Source organism: Trachurus japonicus, chromosome 12 (assembly GCF_045865225.1).
Source record: "Trachurus japonicus isolate A0001 chromosome 12, Traja_1.0".
Taxonomy (NCBI): Eukaryota; Metazoa; Chordata; class Actinopteri; order Carangiformes; family Carangidae; genus Trachurus; species Trachurus japonicus.
In genome coordinates, this window is record NC_140918.1 from 15,073,591 (window position 1) to 15,088,405 (window position 14,815).

General features: G+C 41.7%; 1 protein-coding gene across 1 annotated transcript; it reads left to right on the forward strand.

The window, feature by feature from the left end:
- The first annotated feature begins 6,643 nt into the window (after positions 1–6,643).
- LOC146977285 (uncharacterized) lies at positions 6,644–14,306 on the forward strand. The gene is made up of 3 exons (XM_085793393.1): positions 6,644–7,290; positions 10,752–10,892; positions 13,375–14,306. Exons 1-3 carry the CDS (start codon positions 7,221–7,223, stop codon positions 13,560–13,562), a joined length of 399 nt encoding a protein of 132 aa, XP_085649519.1. The 5' UTR covers positions 6,644–7,220; the 3' UTR covers positions 13,563–14,306.
- Positions 14,307–14,815: the final 509 nt, after the last annotated feature.

Sequence of the window (14,815 nt, forward strand, 5' to 3'; positions counted from 1 at the left end):
CGGTTAAAGCTCAAGGCCGCCACCTGCTGCTGCGGAGTGGGAGTGGGATTTTATGATGAGGGCTGCTACTTTATGGTTTTCTACCTCTGTATATCAAATAAAGGCATAAAGTAAGTGTTTTCTCTCTCATGTGTCTAATGTGTAATGAAATTTATTTCAGGGGTAGCATATTTTGATAGTCCAATATCCTATCAAATAATGCTCCCACTAGGCTACTCTATGCATTCATGTAAAGGTGATAGTCCAATAACATCCTGTCAAATAGCCTAATGCTCCCGTTACTCTACGTGCATTCATGTAAGACTACTGATCACCTCACTGTAACTACGAGAGAGAAATTGACCAATAGGAGACATCCGGGCCGCATGGCTCCTATTGGTCAATTTCTCTGCAGGCCTGCAGCCCTGGAGAGAGAATGATAAATCTTTCAAATCATAGACCATAGCTTTAACCCCTTACCTTACAACACCTTGCAACCCATTTTCTGTTGTGATATTATGACATTTGCTGAATGCACATACATTTTATTGAACTGTAGCCCACCTCAAAGCAAACAATAATGCAACAGTTTAAGCTTAATCCTCTTTAGAGACTTAAACATACTGTATATCCGTACTCAAGTCTCTTTACATTTTTCAATCATTTATTGCACAGACCCAGAAAAATGTTTTCGTTTACGTATATTCAGTCCCATCGAAATCAACATTTTCTGGTTGCCATTTCACCTGACACCATTTCACCTGTTGTTTTGTGGTACAGAGAAATTAGTTTTAATGACTCCCTTACTTTCGCATTAAACTCTGTGACAATAAGATTTCATACTGCCAGTCCAGTCGGGTAGCCTACTGTATTCATCACAGTTGCCCTTTTCTTTGGAAATTAATTTAAAAGCATTGTTTGTCTTATCTGTCAAGTGAACTCCATCACTTTATTATTTATTTGTTAACCCCTTTATCATTATTCACAATGTCCATGTAGTCCAGTGGTACACAATGTAAAACCCATGAACCCATGAAATAAACAAACTCTCCAGGCATGTACGAATGAGAAAAACAAAGCATAAAATCATTGCCCTAATATGCCTTTATTTCAACATTATGTTGACTATATATTTATATAACTCAAAACCCACGAGGCCAAGGACAACAATCAGTGCTTCTCTTTGTATTGCATACATTTTCATGAAGTGAGTACATAGGACACTTCAGCAGGCAAAGCCGACCCATCCGTGCAACAACTGTCACACTTATGCTACTGAAATCCTGAAATATGCTACAAGATTTCTTCCTCCTCCAAAAAATAAATAATAATCATTTTAGTCCACGGCACAAATATAAGCTCAGAGACAGAATAACTAAGTTTCAGTAGGGACTGTGTACTGTCTTTAAACATCACTTTTTTTTCTTTCTTTCTTTTCTTTTCTTTTCTTTTCTTTTCTTTTCTTTCTTTCTTTCTTTTCTTTTTTTTTTTTTTTTTACATATGCACGAGGAAATTAGTACATGACAAAGCCGTATTTTGTCATTCCTCATGCTGATGACATAACAAAACAGAGCTTTCTGACCATTCAAAAAATATCGCTCTCTGAAAGCTTACACAGAATATCCTCACAGCCTTGAATTGAAATTAGTCTTACACAACCAGTTGAATCTGTAAGGAGATCAAATATGAGATCCAATATGAGTTTTTAGTTCTAGATTTAGCCTAAAACCGTTTAGGATGAATCATTTTGTCATATTTTGTCCCTGAAAGTCTCCATGTAATCTGTGCTCTTACTTCTTCAGCACATTGATCATCGGGTAAATGTCAGTGATGTCCCCGAAATGTGAGGCAGAGAAAACAAAACACTCACTAAAATCTGAGCATATTATTCATTAGTAGCCAGTCCTGACCATGTCTCTCTTCCTGCTTTTAAGCAAACATTTTTTGAGCTCACATGAATATGCTTATTCTCACTGGTTACTATATATAAAAGAGTTGTTGGAGCTGACAATGCACCACTGGTCAGTCTGTCTTTTGCATTTGGTCACAACTTTCTGTTGTTTCTAACCAGCCACAGTTCATGTTTTTTTTTTTTTTTAACCACCCAGTGGAAATGTGTCCTTTGGATGATAACACTGACACTAATATGGCAGCCAAAACGTGTGCAGCGCTGTTTGAAGTCAGTGGGCTGATGTTCAGTAAATAAGTCAACACCATGGCAACAGCCCGGAGCTAATGCCATTCATATTCCCTCACAGAGCCTGGCTGCGGTGGCCTGGAGCCAAATCTGTTCAGGGAGCTGAGAGGGATGCAGGGGTTTTTTTTTTGCATGCAGGCAATAGGTGCAGCAGCAAGCCACCTATAGGATCAGCTTTTGTTTTTAAAGGTGATTTGAGTGATAAAGCCCGAGGGGATTAAGATACGAAGCTGGCAAGGATGAGAAGGTTGTGGTAGTTTTGACTTGGCATTAAAATAAACAGGGTGTTGGCATCAGTGTGCTATCAGGTCAGCCTCCAAAGCTCCTGGCAGTGTCTTAACTCTCAGTTTTTCCCACAAGTGGATGTCAAACCCTCATGTTGAAACCACGCTCCTGACTCACCGGCTTCATCTCCACGTGAAGCGGTTCAGGCAATTTATTCTCTGATGTTGCTTATTATTCATGTGACAGAGCATTTAACATTCCTGTCGATGAGTATCATGGAGTACATGTGAAAGAAAATAGAGTGGCATGTTTTGATTTTTCCTTTTGGGAGCGTGGCTAAACAACACACCCACCTCTTGCAAATCCCCTGAGAGCCACAGCATTGATTTTCACAAACTATGACGATCAGATCTGTAAATGACAAATATGAATAGATCTATGTAGGCCAAGCTAAGCTGCATCCTGAGCTATAGGGAACTCACAGCTGAGTGTCTGACCTTTAACAAAGATCTCTGCTGTTAGCTGTGTCAGCGATGACATGGCTCTAGTTAGTGCACTGGTTCAGGCAGTCGGAGACTAAATGGGCACTAAATGAAAGTCATTAGGAAAACAGATGTCAACACGTCTCAGGTTGGATTTTTATAAAGATGTTCTCCAGCAGTGTGTGTGTGTGTGTATCAGTGTGTGTAGCAGATGCTTCCTCTAAGCCTTGGAGATTGAAGGGAATGTTTAAATTAAGAGATTATTGAGCTGATGGTTTGTAAAGCTAAGCCTTTAAATGGGGGTAGCAGTTAAATATTCCTCCATCCTATCTGTGTCGATTTAATTATTTATCAACCGGCTCTTTAAAAGGGCTGGACTTGGGTTCAGTGGACCTTTTAAAAATAGTCCAAACATCCAATTAGTATCGCAAGTGATGTGCTGCAGCATATCAGGCAGGCATGTCCCTCCAGCACGCCTCCAAATGCTGGTTTGATTTTCCATGCCAGACGCTGTACATCCAAAGAGCGAATTAATCTCAGAAATCTGATAACAGCTCCTCCAAAAAGTTTGGGATGTCCATGTGAGAAGAAATAGCGGCTTTGGAGTTTTTGCATCCCATGAAATGATTACATCAGAACTGTGAACTGTGAGAAGTGCTGTGAATGCTGAAACTGTGAGAACTGTTATTTTTAAGTGCTATAAATGAGAGGTAGATCACCAGCCAAGCTCTGAATTAAGGTCTATAAAACATCTTGTCACTCAGTGAGGCTGTGCACAAAGCCCTATAATTAGTTCTTAACAACAAATCCTGCAGAATATGCCTCTGGATCTGCAACCAGTGTGCATCATGCAGCCGTGAGTAACCTGGTGAGGAAGACATCGCGTCTTGGGGGCTGTTGAAGAGAGGGTCACAGCCTGGTCTTGGGTTCCCCGGGCTGGCATGGTGCTGTGAACGAGGTAGTGCCACCCTTAGTGACAGCAGCAGATGGTGAGAGGGCCCCGGGCTGCGGGCTTTGCCCCCAGGCTCCTGGGCACACAGACAGAGCAGCCATGCACAAAATACCCAGCCACTGATTGGACCGTGCCTCTTAAGATGCCATGGGGTGATAAGACGCTGAGAGGAGCAAGCGCTTACATGCTTGAGAAGACTTATAATTATGTTAACCCGGTAGTTACTTTGGACCCTCCTCTCACCCATCATTGTATTGTAGCTTATTAGGTCAGTAAATAGGACGTAGGTTGGAGCACATTCTGTAAACAAAGGCATTTCATGGATCTTCATATGGAGAAATATATGGAGTACAATGGAATAATCTATAGTGATGATCACACTCATGTAAGGCAGCAATTACAATTTGAATTTCTAATTCATGCAAGGGAGGAAAAAATATCATGCTACACATAGTTTTTTATTGTGCTTTTTTAGATAGGCTGCTCATTCCCCCAATGTAAAGATTGTAGGTCATTTTGTGAATTATTGCTGAAAACCAGCACGCTGAAATCTGAATGTACATACAGTAACTGATACGAAAAATGCTGGGAGTCATGATTCAAAGGGCAATAAAGCAAAATTCTGAAGTGCTTACATTTCCACAACTGATGCTAAGCCTTTTGCTGAGACTTCGTCTTTGCTGTATAAGGAGAATCCGGCTTTGCGCTTCCTTTAGTGTAAAAAAAAAAAAACTGCAGACTGCACATACATTCGGTCAAACTTTCAATTACTTGATATTCTGGGTGCTAAAAGGCAGTTTCCCTTCAAGGCTCCAGCAGTTAATCTTGCTGCAAGTGCCAGCATTAAGGCGATAATCATGGGACATGTGACAAAAGCACAAAAAAAATGTCCCTTGGGATTTCTCCAAACAGCCGCTCTCAAACCTCGCTGCTTTACGTGTTTCTGGACTTTTTTGTTTTGATCAAGCTGCAAACAGCCTGTAGAATATCTTTTGCATGTTGCCGAGCATTGTGGCCAAACACAGCTGGATTACTTCTCATTAACACTGCAGCGAACCCGCTGGGCTGTGGTTAATACACGAGACTTAATGGCCATTTTCAGTTTCATCTTCTCTACACTTTTAGGGGAGGGTTATATGCAGTGACAGATGCCCAGAATTAAAGCCCACAGAGCAGAATTAACTTTTCATGTATTTCCTCCTCACATCCTTGTTGTTTTTCTTTTTGGTCGTTGCTTGCACGGCCCCGGGCTCACTTCTTCTTCTGGTGTCTTAATTGCAATTTCATCAAGAATTTAAAGCGATGTAGGCATCCCCTATTCTTGTCACTGTCACTCCAAACTAGCCACCCCAGGGGGACTTCAAGGGTATTTAAAGCAGCTATTGTGTGGTGTAAGATAAGTCAGGAGCAGCTTGGGGAAGACTTACTTTCATCATTGTGGTACTGCCGGACCTCCTATCCCCCCCTCTCGAAGCCATCCTTCTCTCACTCTCTCTTTCATGGCTTTATCACTCAAAGGCTCAAGCAGCTCAGCAGAATATAAATGAACAAGGGCTGTAAGATGTGGAAAGACGGAAAAGGTCGTGGCAAAAATTGCATGTGCACATCAGCGCTGGGGCTGTTACAAGGACTGCTCTTTCATGATTCACACCACTTATTGCAGTCGTGTTGATGCAATATGACAATTTGGCATTACAGATTAATCACCCCTGTCCGTGGTCCGTGGCGAATGGGAATCTGTTGGATGTTGGGACATGAACTGAGATGTAATGTGTTAATTAGTGAGCTTTGAAGGAGCTGGTAGGTGAGGCTTACCACTGGACAGAGCATCCAATCCAATCCAGTCTCATTGTCGACCATCCCCTGGCTTCAGCTTCATATCTAATGGACTAACATGAAATTGGCATGAAAACCCTAAATGTCAAACTACTCGTTTAAGGTTACAGTTCACACACACACACACAGGAATATTGATTAAAGCTAACCTTAAAACAGCATCCTTCCCTCTCTCACCCCGTCACGCACGTACACACACACGCACACACATCCGTCCACATGACCCTCTCTACCTACCATATGCTTCACGCAGATAGTACACACAGCTGGCATTTCTTTTCTCTCGCCCTGTTTTTCTTTCACACACACTCAAGCAGTGACTCATGAATAAAAAGCACAGAGAGAGCAGAGAGCAACTCACACACAGCTGCACACACTTACAAATAAAAAGAGGCACATGTACTGTATGTGTGTGTGCAGGAAGATATAGCAAAAGCCCTGAACTCCGGGAGCCACGGTTCAGGAAAGGCATCGGCTTGTTTTGTAAATGAGCGCTAATGAATAAAAAGCTTATCTGCACTCCACCGTGATCAAAACATATGTGGAAAAATCTGTACTTGCCTGTGTGAATATGTCTTAATATGAATGACAGTGATCATTGGCAGCCATCTATCGGGCCGGACCATATGTTGCTTTGGGTGGGGAGGGAATGAGGGCTTACTGCAAAGCCTGCCTTATCCTCTGGCATTACAGTCTCTAAGAAAGGATTTACTCTTTAATTCTTGATTAGATAGAATTTTCTCCCCAGTGTGCGAGCGCAATGATACACCGAGCACAGATAACCTTCCCTATTGGGGAAGTGCGTTTGTGTGTTTGTGTGTCCTTTGGCATTGCTCCCTCTTTTAGACTAAGAGATGCACACACACACACAAACAACATGCGCACACATGCACACACAATAACCTGGCCCCCCTGGTGTGCCATCCCATTTAGTGCCTGGGCTTTTAACACATTGTGATAGGGCTATTATTAGAAGCAATGGATTATCAATCAGGAATTAATCCTGATTGATGCGTTTGGCCCCAACTGGAAAAGGACCACACTCACTGCTACACTGTTTGTTTTCATCTTTTTAATGAGAGGAGAAGGTGGCTCTGTCTTTTTTTTTTCTTTCTTTTTCTTCAGGAGGTGACATGAGAGATCTTTTTTTTCTTCTCTCTGATCAAACCTCTATACTTCTACCAGTTTCTCCTTCTCAGGAACGTGAGGAGACCACTGAGGAAGACATTCATTTATTTAGTTCCTTCGCTCGTTTATCTTCCTCCCCCTCGCCTCTTTGCCTGACTGGCTGCTGAGCTGACTGACTGTCTGGATGGTTGGCTCCCTCTCTCACTGGACTCTCACTGGCAGTTCACTCACACACTGCGTGAGCTTCGCTGAGGCTGGGGTGGAGAGAGACAGTCGGGTTGCTCAGGCTTTGGAAAGTGGGATCTCTGCTGGGTTTCCCCCTCTGTCTGTTTCGGTGGACTATTAGATGAGAGCAGGGGAACTCTTTGGCTCTCTCTCCTCCAGCACTGACCACTGACCTTCACTAACTGTGCTGCATCCATGACTTTACATACCTGGCTAGTGTATGGGCTTGGATTTATCTTGGTTTGGACACTCTGCTTGACACGAGGTAAGCGGGAAGAGACGTACGGAGAATTTTGTAGTGCATGGAGGCATATGAGTTGGCTGTGCATGTGTGTGTTTGAGCGTGCACGTGCATGTGTGGCTTTGTAAGCAGGCTTAGCACTAATGATATCACAAATACAGTAGTCAACAGCCTTTTGCATGCAAAGTAATCAGTAATAAATGCATGGTCAGACGGGAAATATACTACTAGGTATTTATACCCTTTAAGTGCACAAAAAGTAGAGGAAAATGTTTTACTTTAAATGTTTGCAAAACGTACACAAAGCAATAGAATGATAGATAATAGGCTTGTGAATGTTCTAGTCAAAAACCAACATAATGGATGACATTATTATAATGAACGACTACGTTCAAAGGTGACTCCAATAAATATGCCTTTGTTCTGAATGTAATTGACTTGGGAGTTCAAATCTTGGTCTCCTAACAATAGATGATATCCATAGCTGGCAAACTAAATTTCCCTATAGGGCAATAACGATTGACCTGACTCGGCTTGTCTGCAACCTTTGTTTCACTGAGGGGCCGAACAAGAGGAAACTGGGCTGATCTTGTGCACTGAGATGTTGCTTCTCTCGATTTATATCTCAGCGATCGGAGTCAGATCACCTCTGATCCCAGCTCCAAATCGGAGGGTGAAGTGAGCTCCATGGCAGATTAATGATATGGTCTGTACCAATAAGGCGGCATCCACAAAGCCAGTAAATGAGGCAACCAATAGCTGATGATGGGTACACTGCAGTGTATTATGAACAGTATCATATTTCCAGATTAATGTAATGTCTATTTAATTTCCTTTTATATTTCATGATAAGTATAAAATATATCATAGCCATGCCATGTAATCCAACCAAACGTAATCCAATAACTGTGATTTAAAACAAACACATGACCTTAACATTACACACACCATAATTGCACAACATCTATCACCTATTAGGCATTGTATCTTTATTGATTATAGTAGTCGTATTGCATTCAGTGCTTCTAAAAAAGCAATACATATTAATATGATAAAACAGGGCAAAGTATCACCTTTCCTAAATTAAATCCAAATGTTTTAATGGTGTTAAGATTAAGATCATTTTTCTTCTCAGATGAAAATCTGTAAAGCATATGATTATGTATATAATTGGCCCTAAAATGAAATGTAGTTAAATTACACGTGACTTCAAAACCAATAGTGCTTGATACTAAATGCTAAGTCAGATTTAGGTCGCAATATATTTTGATATATTCAGAGTTAATCAACATTTGCAATGCATACTGGGAGGAGGATGTGGTGTTTACTCATAATAAATTGCGTGGTACCATGGGGGCTGAATGTCTTTCCAATATGTCCTCATTATGTTGATAAATGCTCATACCGGGGAGCTCATCAATGTTTCATACATGGAACAACATTGCATCTCAGTGAATTGTTAAATAGGGTTGCTCTGCCAGATGTAAATGGCCATTCGGCTGCTTTTTCATTTCCCCTACCATTACCCCAGCTCTTAATGAAATACTCTAGTATTTATGAGAGGTTTCTCTGCATAGTGTATCACCAACAGGGGACTATCAGGGCACTGTGACACATCCCCTAAAGGCTGGCATGTGCTCTCTGTCCCTGTGAGGCTTTACATTGATTCCAGCAGATTTCTAAAGTGATTTTTGTAAGAGCATTTGCCTGGGATTAGTTTGCTCCTGAAAGCTCCATCAGAGCTTTTGGTGGGCTATTTAACAGAGCAGTGGCGGCGAGAGGCTCGCATCCACTCCCTGCCCTCGCTCTGAGTCCACACAGGGCTGCACAGATAAAGAGAGAGGATTGGTTTCAGCCAAAGCTGATCGTCTATCTTGTGTGTGTGGGATTTTGGAGGTCAGGCACAGGTGTGTGAGGGGTCTGAATTTACAGATAATCCCTTTAAGCTCTGGTGGATTTGTTCTGTTTAGGCTTAGCCTTACTTTCTTGAGAGAGTTAGACATTTGTGAGGTGAAACGCAAGGGAGAACTTAAGATGAAAGACATCTGTGGAGCATTTTATTTTCGTAAAGGTATACTTCAAAATCCTTTTGTATTGTGATCCGGTGTGTCTCAGCTCTTCTTTTAGCAGCACAAGGAATAAAACCTATTTTGGCAAATGATCACATGAACTGAGCCTATCAATTTAGGCATGGAGTTGAGAGGGAAAAGTAAACAGCATTATCTGGCTGCATGTTGGTTTAGCCCCTCTCAAGTCCTCCTCCGTGCTGTGGCTTCTACCACTTATAGGGTGCTGAGTGGTAGAGACGCAGCTTTGAGATCACAAGCTGGAGCCGGCAGACAGACAGATTGGGATGGGGTGCACTTCTCAGGGTGAGTCACTCTTAAGAGGAGGAGAAGAGGAGAAGAGAAGAGAAGAGAAGAGAAGAGAAGAGAAGAGAAGAGAAGAGAAGAGAAGAGAAGAGAAGAGAAGAGAAGAGAAGAGAATTCAGAGTTTATAAGTCAAGATGAGGGCAAATATCAAACTCCAGAGCAATGCTCCTTGTTGGAACAGTGACATGAGACTCTTAATGTCTTGGATATGTACTTCTCTTAAAATACAATGTAAGAAACGGGCTTCAGTTGAAGGTTTCAGCTGAAGGCAGTATTTTTCTTGAAGGGTTGTCTCCTCTGCACCATTGAAGTGCTGCATAGCTTGAGTAAGAAGGACTATGATGATACAATTTAAGTCTAATTCTCAGCTTCCCTAAGAAGATCATTCAAATTTAAATCAGACTAAATGCAAATGATGTAGATTTTTGAGTCAAAGTAAAAGTGGCTGATTGGGTTTGATTCACAACTTGGAAAACTGCAGCTCTGTAATAACACAATCACCAATACACAGACTGCTATACTGTATAGGTGAGTCATTTTAGGCCATCAGCAGGACAAGTCTGGCAGTCAACACTTTGATGTGTGAGGTTTTAAACACAGCATGACACACACACACACACACATAGTGGAATTAAGGGAAATCCAAAAAGATTATGTGCAGTCATATACAACAGTTAAAGGCAGTATAAACTGTTATTTAATGCGTTCAGTGGGTACATAAGGAGAACAGTCATGAAAATGAATGACAACAAATTAGCAGCAGTATACAGTAATGGTATATTGCTAATGATAAGGCTGCACTGGCAAATAGCATCAAGAAATCAGTCATGGTTTGAAGCTGGGTTAAGATATACAAAGAGTGTATGGATGCCAGTAATTGGCATTCAACCTTATGTGACCCTCGTGATAATCAGCTCTCAGTGGCCGCCAGACTCTCCACATCTCCTGCCTGTTATCTTCCCAACATTTTATGCACATTGCTCTGTCCAAAAGTGGCAGGGAAAGTACTATTGCTTTTGTATCCTTGTGGCATCACACAAACAGGCCGACACATTGTGGTGAATTGGACCGAAAACAAGTTGTTTTCAAGTGTGTTTTGTGTTTCCTCTGCAGTCCAGGGGCTGCAGTGCTATGGCTGCAACATCATCCAGGGTCAGAGGTACGTGGACGTGGGCTGCTCCAACCCAGAGGTCATCACCTGCACCCACTCACACAAGGGCTTCAAACACCGTTTCTGCATTAAGACAGAGAGCAGTGAGTAGACCTTGTATGAAGAATACAGAGTGACTAATAAACTGCAAACATCCTCTTCATTCCCCTTCTCTTCTCTTCTCTTCTCTTCTCTTCTCTTCTCTTCTCTTCTCTTCTCTTCTCTTCTCTTCTCTTCTCTTCTCTTCGCTAATGCATCTGTGTATGCTACTTATTTGGAGAATATTTATGGGGGTAGCAGCTTAATAAATGATGAATTCACTCTGGCGTGCCACTGGACATTGGCATAATCATTTTTAATCATACTTTCATGTAAATGTTCTTTGTTCGCTGACGTGAATATTCTATTTCTCTGTGCACCGAGGGTAGTTACGTAACCCTACTTTGGTGTGCTTTGCTGAGTAAATTATAAGTCACTCATTGTTTGATGTTAAGCCAAATGGAGGATGTGGACGTCCAGGACAGGATGGTGATGGTCAGATGAGTAGTTCTGCTGATATCCATGGAAGCGTGGACAATCCAGCTGTTTGCTTGACGCCTCAGAGATCTGCTCACGTTGAAAGGGCTGACGAGGCACCTTCCTCCTTATCGTGCTGAGAGGCTAAGACGAGGGCTGACAGCACCGTGTCCAACTAAACACACTATGATGATGACGACAACTTTTGTCAAAGTCTCAAAGCAGTGTCTTGGTATTAATCTGAGGCCAGTCAGCCTGTTAATCTCGGCGTGACCCTGCCAAAACACAAATCAGACAGACGTTGGTGAAGTTCCAGTATAGAGTCTTAGAGTTCTAGTCTCCTTTGTGCTCAGACACGAGACATCTGTCCTGAAATCATAATCACTCCTTCTCTCCTGAGTGACGCCCTCTCACTTCTAAGTGGTCTCCTACCTAAACTGAAGTAAAGTCTCCTGACAGGCAGAAAAACGCCTCAATGAATATGCACTTAATGTGATGTGATGTTAAGAAAGGCCAGACGCAGAGGCATCATCATAACTTAAACTGAAATGACACTCAGTAGAGCACGTACCTCTGCAAGGCCAAGGACAAACATTGTCTTTTATTATACAGACCTTCACCCAGTTGTGCAAAGTCATCTTAACAACATATACAAGTTTAATTTTTCTAACATTAAAGCCCCAGTAGCCTATGGAGCTTTTAACTGGATACGCAAAAGTCTCTGGTTTCTGCTGATGTGTCTCTGTTACCTACAACAGCAAATGGGCCCATCAGTGTGAAGATACGCTATTTCTGAGTAGTCTTCTATACCTCTGGAAGGCATCGTCGGGTCGGACCACTGACGAAACAATACCAATACATTACTACGCATGCTGCAGATAGCTGCTAAAAAAAAAAAAGTTTTCAAAGCAAGTCCCATCTTCTTTCCGACGTTTCCAAAACAAATCTACACGCGCCGGCCAGACAAACGTCTTCACGACAGTGGGAAATGCAGTCTTCATTCCGGCAAAACACCACCGCTTTCGTCCACAGGGGCCGCCAAAATCAACACTAAATGAAAAGTCTGTACAGGGGCTTTAAGATCCAATATTATATCATGAAAAACTGATAAAAAAAAACATCCAACCTTGCAATGTTTTACCTTACCATTCTCAGATCTGCCATTCAGTGAGTTCTTCCCAGGCCGATGTGCCAATGTCCCCTAAGTCTGGGGAGAATCAGTTCAGTAATTATAATACCTAATCCGGCTGAAAAACAAACAGACAGACAGACAGACAGACAGACAGACACAGGTAAAAACATAAACTCCTTGGTGGAGATAATAAAGAAGCCAGGCTGATCTACTTAGGGTTGGCCCAGATCACTCTTTGTTTTCAACTTGGATTTGGAACAACAACCAGTTCTTATAGTTCCCTGTGGCTGGACGATGTCACATTTAGACATTTAGAAAGTGACCAGTAGAAATACGGTAGAGAAAATGAAGTAGGGCAACGATTTCCATTTATTTATAATTCACTAATGCCAGCGAGTACTGCTGTTGTCAGATTCAAATTATGCATTTTAATTCCACTGGTTCTTAGCTGCGGGGACTCAGAACAGTCAAAATATCGCACAGACTGTAATACAGTAATTATTAGATGCCAGTTATCAGTCCAGTGCTTTTCTTTAAGACTATTTGACAACCAAAAGTGAGAGAGACTCTAGTGGATTTGCAGCTCTCACATGAGCATGGATTAAGAAAAGGCTGAACTGTCTTTGTATATTTTTTTAGTATGCTCCCTTTTAATGAAGATATTACATTTTTTTAATGCAGACCTGATTTGATACTCAGAATTTTGTGCCAGCACTTTTTAAACCTTTCCTAATGTATTTGTCAAAGGTTTGGTTTCTCATCTGTGAGGGCATACCCTGTGGACTGTGCCTTTAAGATCTCTTACTGGCCTCCTCATTACACACTTGCAGTATTTGGTGCTTACTTGTGCTTTTTTTTCTTGCTGAGCCAAACACCAGCTTGTCACTCTTCACTGACTGACTGACTGACTGACTTGTCTCTCTCCTCTGTCCTTCCAGCGGCCCTGGGTATTGTCCTGACCAGTGGTTGTGCCACATCCAGACACTGCCAGCAACAAGAGCTGCCAGGGGTGCGCATCCACTGCTGTGACTCAGACCTATGTAACAGCGCCCCCTCCTGGCACACAAGCACACTCCACTACATATGTGCACTGTTGAGCCTCTTGCTGCTGAGGATGTGGTTGTGATATGGAGTCGTGCCGGAGAAGAACACAACACAAACGGACTAATGGGAGGGACGTTTTGTATGAGAAGCTCTCACGTGTTCTCTTTGCTGCAGATGTTTAGGGCTGAATGAGTGTTTGACTCAGTGCGGTGTTACAGGTGAGCACCCTGAAATAAGTAGCTTTTGTCACACTGGTAGCTTGGACTTACAGTCAAAGAAATGGCTAAATAATCCTGTGAATAAGTTTGATCATAACAATGATGAAGCAGCTTGCAGTCATCAATGAGTTTATTGTGCACATCCACTTTCTCAAATGTAGCTTGAAGTACAGTATAAGGGATATTATGGGACATTTTGTTGCCAAAGAAGGAATAAACCTTCTTTAGAGTTACATGTCACTTCATGAAATAAATTTAAAAAAACTTTAAGTAAAGACATCCATATGAGCATAAAAAACACTGATTTTTGTTAAGGGGTAGATCCACGTGTATACTATAAGACATAAATCCCTCTTCTCTGTTAAGGAGTTCATTATCTCTCTTTCAAGATCAAGTCTTTGTGTGCGGTATGTTCTTTTTAAGTCACGGGCAATTTACTTTGCAAAATGAAAGATATTTTTTTAGTTTGCTGTCCAGTTCTCCAGGCTGAGCTTGGAAAAGCACACTGCATGTGGTTCAATGTATGACTGTGAGAAATATTGTACAGTGAAAGCATGTAATGTTGTGAGTTGCTGTATTAAATTATTTCATATTTTTCAAAAGAAAATGACATTGAAGTCTACAGTTTCTTTTATTCCTGGATGCACCGTGAACATCCTACACCTTATCTGGGATTTTCACAATTTTACATGAGAAAACTCAACAACTGATGGGAAAGGTGTTTAACATAATCTGACATGGACATCATACAATAAATAGAATAAACATAAGAAAATTCACAGACATGACTAATATAGGGTCTTCACTATTTGAGGACTATGTATGTAGGCTACATACCATATGAGCTGTAGCCTGCATCACAAATCTGCCATGTAGAGCATTGGGTTTTATTACCCAATGGGCTGCCAACCCACTACCATAGACAAGCACCGCTGGAACAATTTTGTCTTACCTGAGGATAATTTGGCAGAATGGATGCTTTCCAATTCCAGTTGTTTAATAAACAGCTCACAGGCCTACCCTTGGGTTCTTTTCTTTCTTTTTAATTTGGCATATACCTTCCTCTAGATCAGCTACAGGTGTCTTTTTTTTTTAACACATTATTAGGCCAAGATGT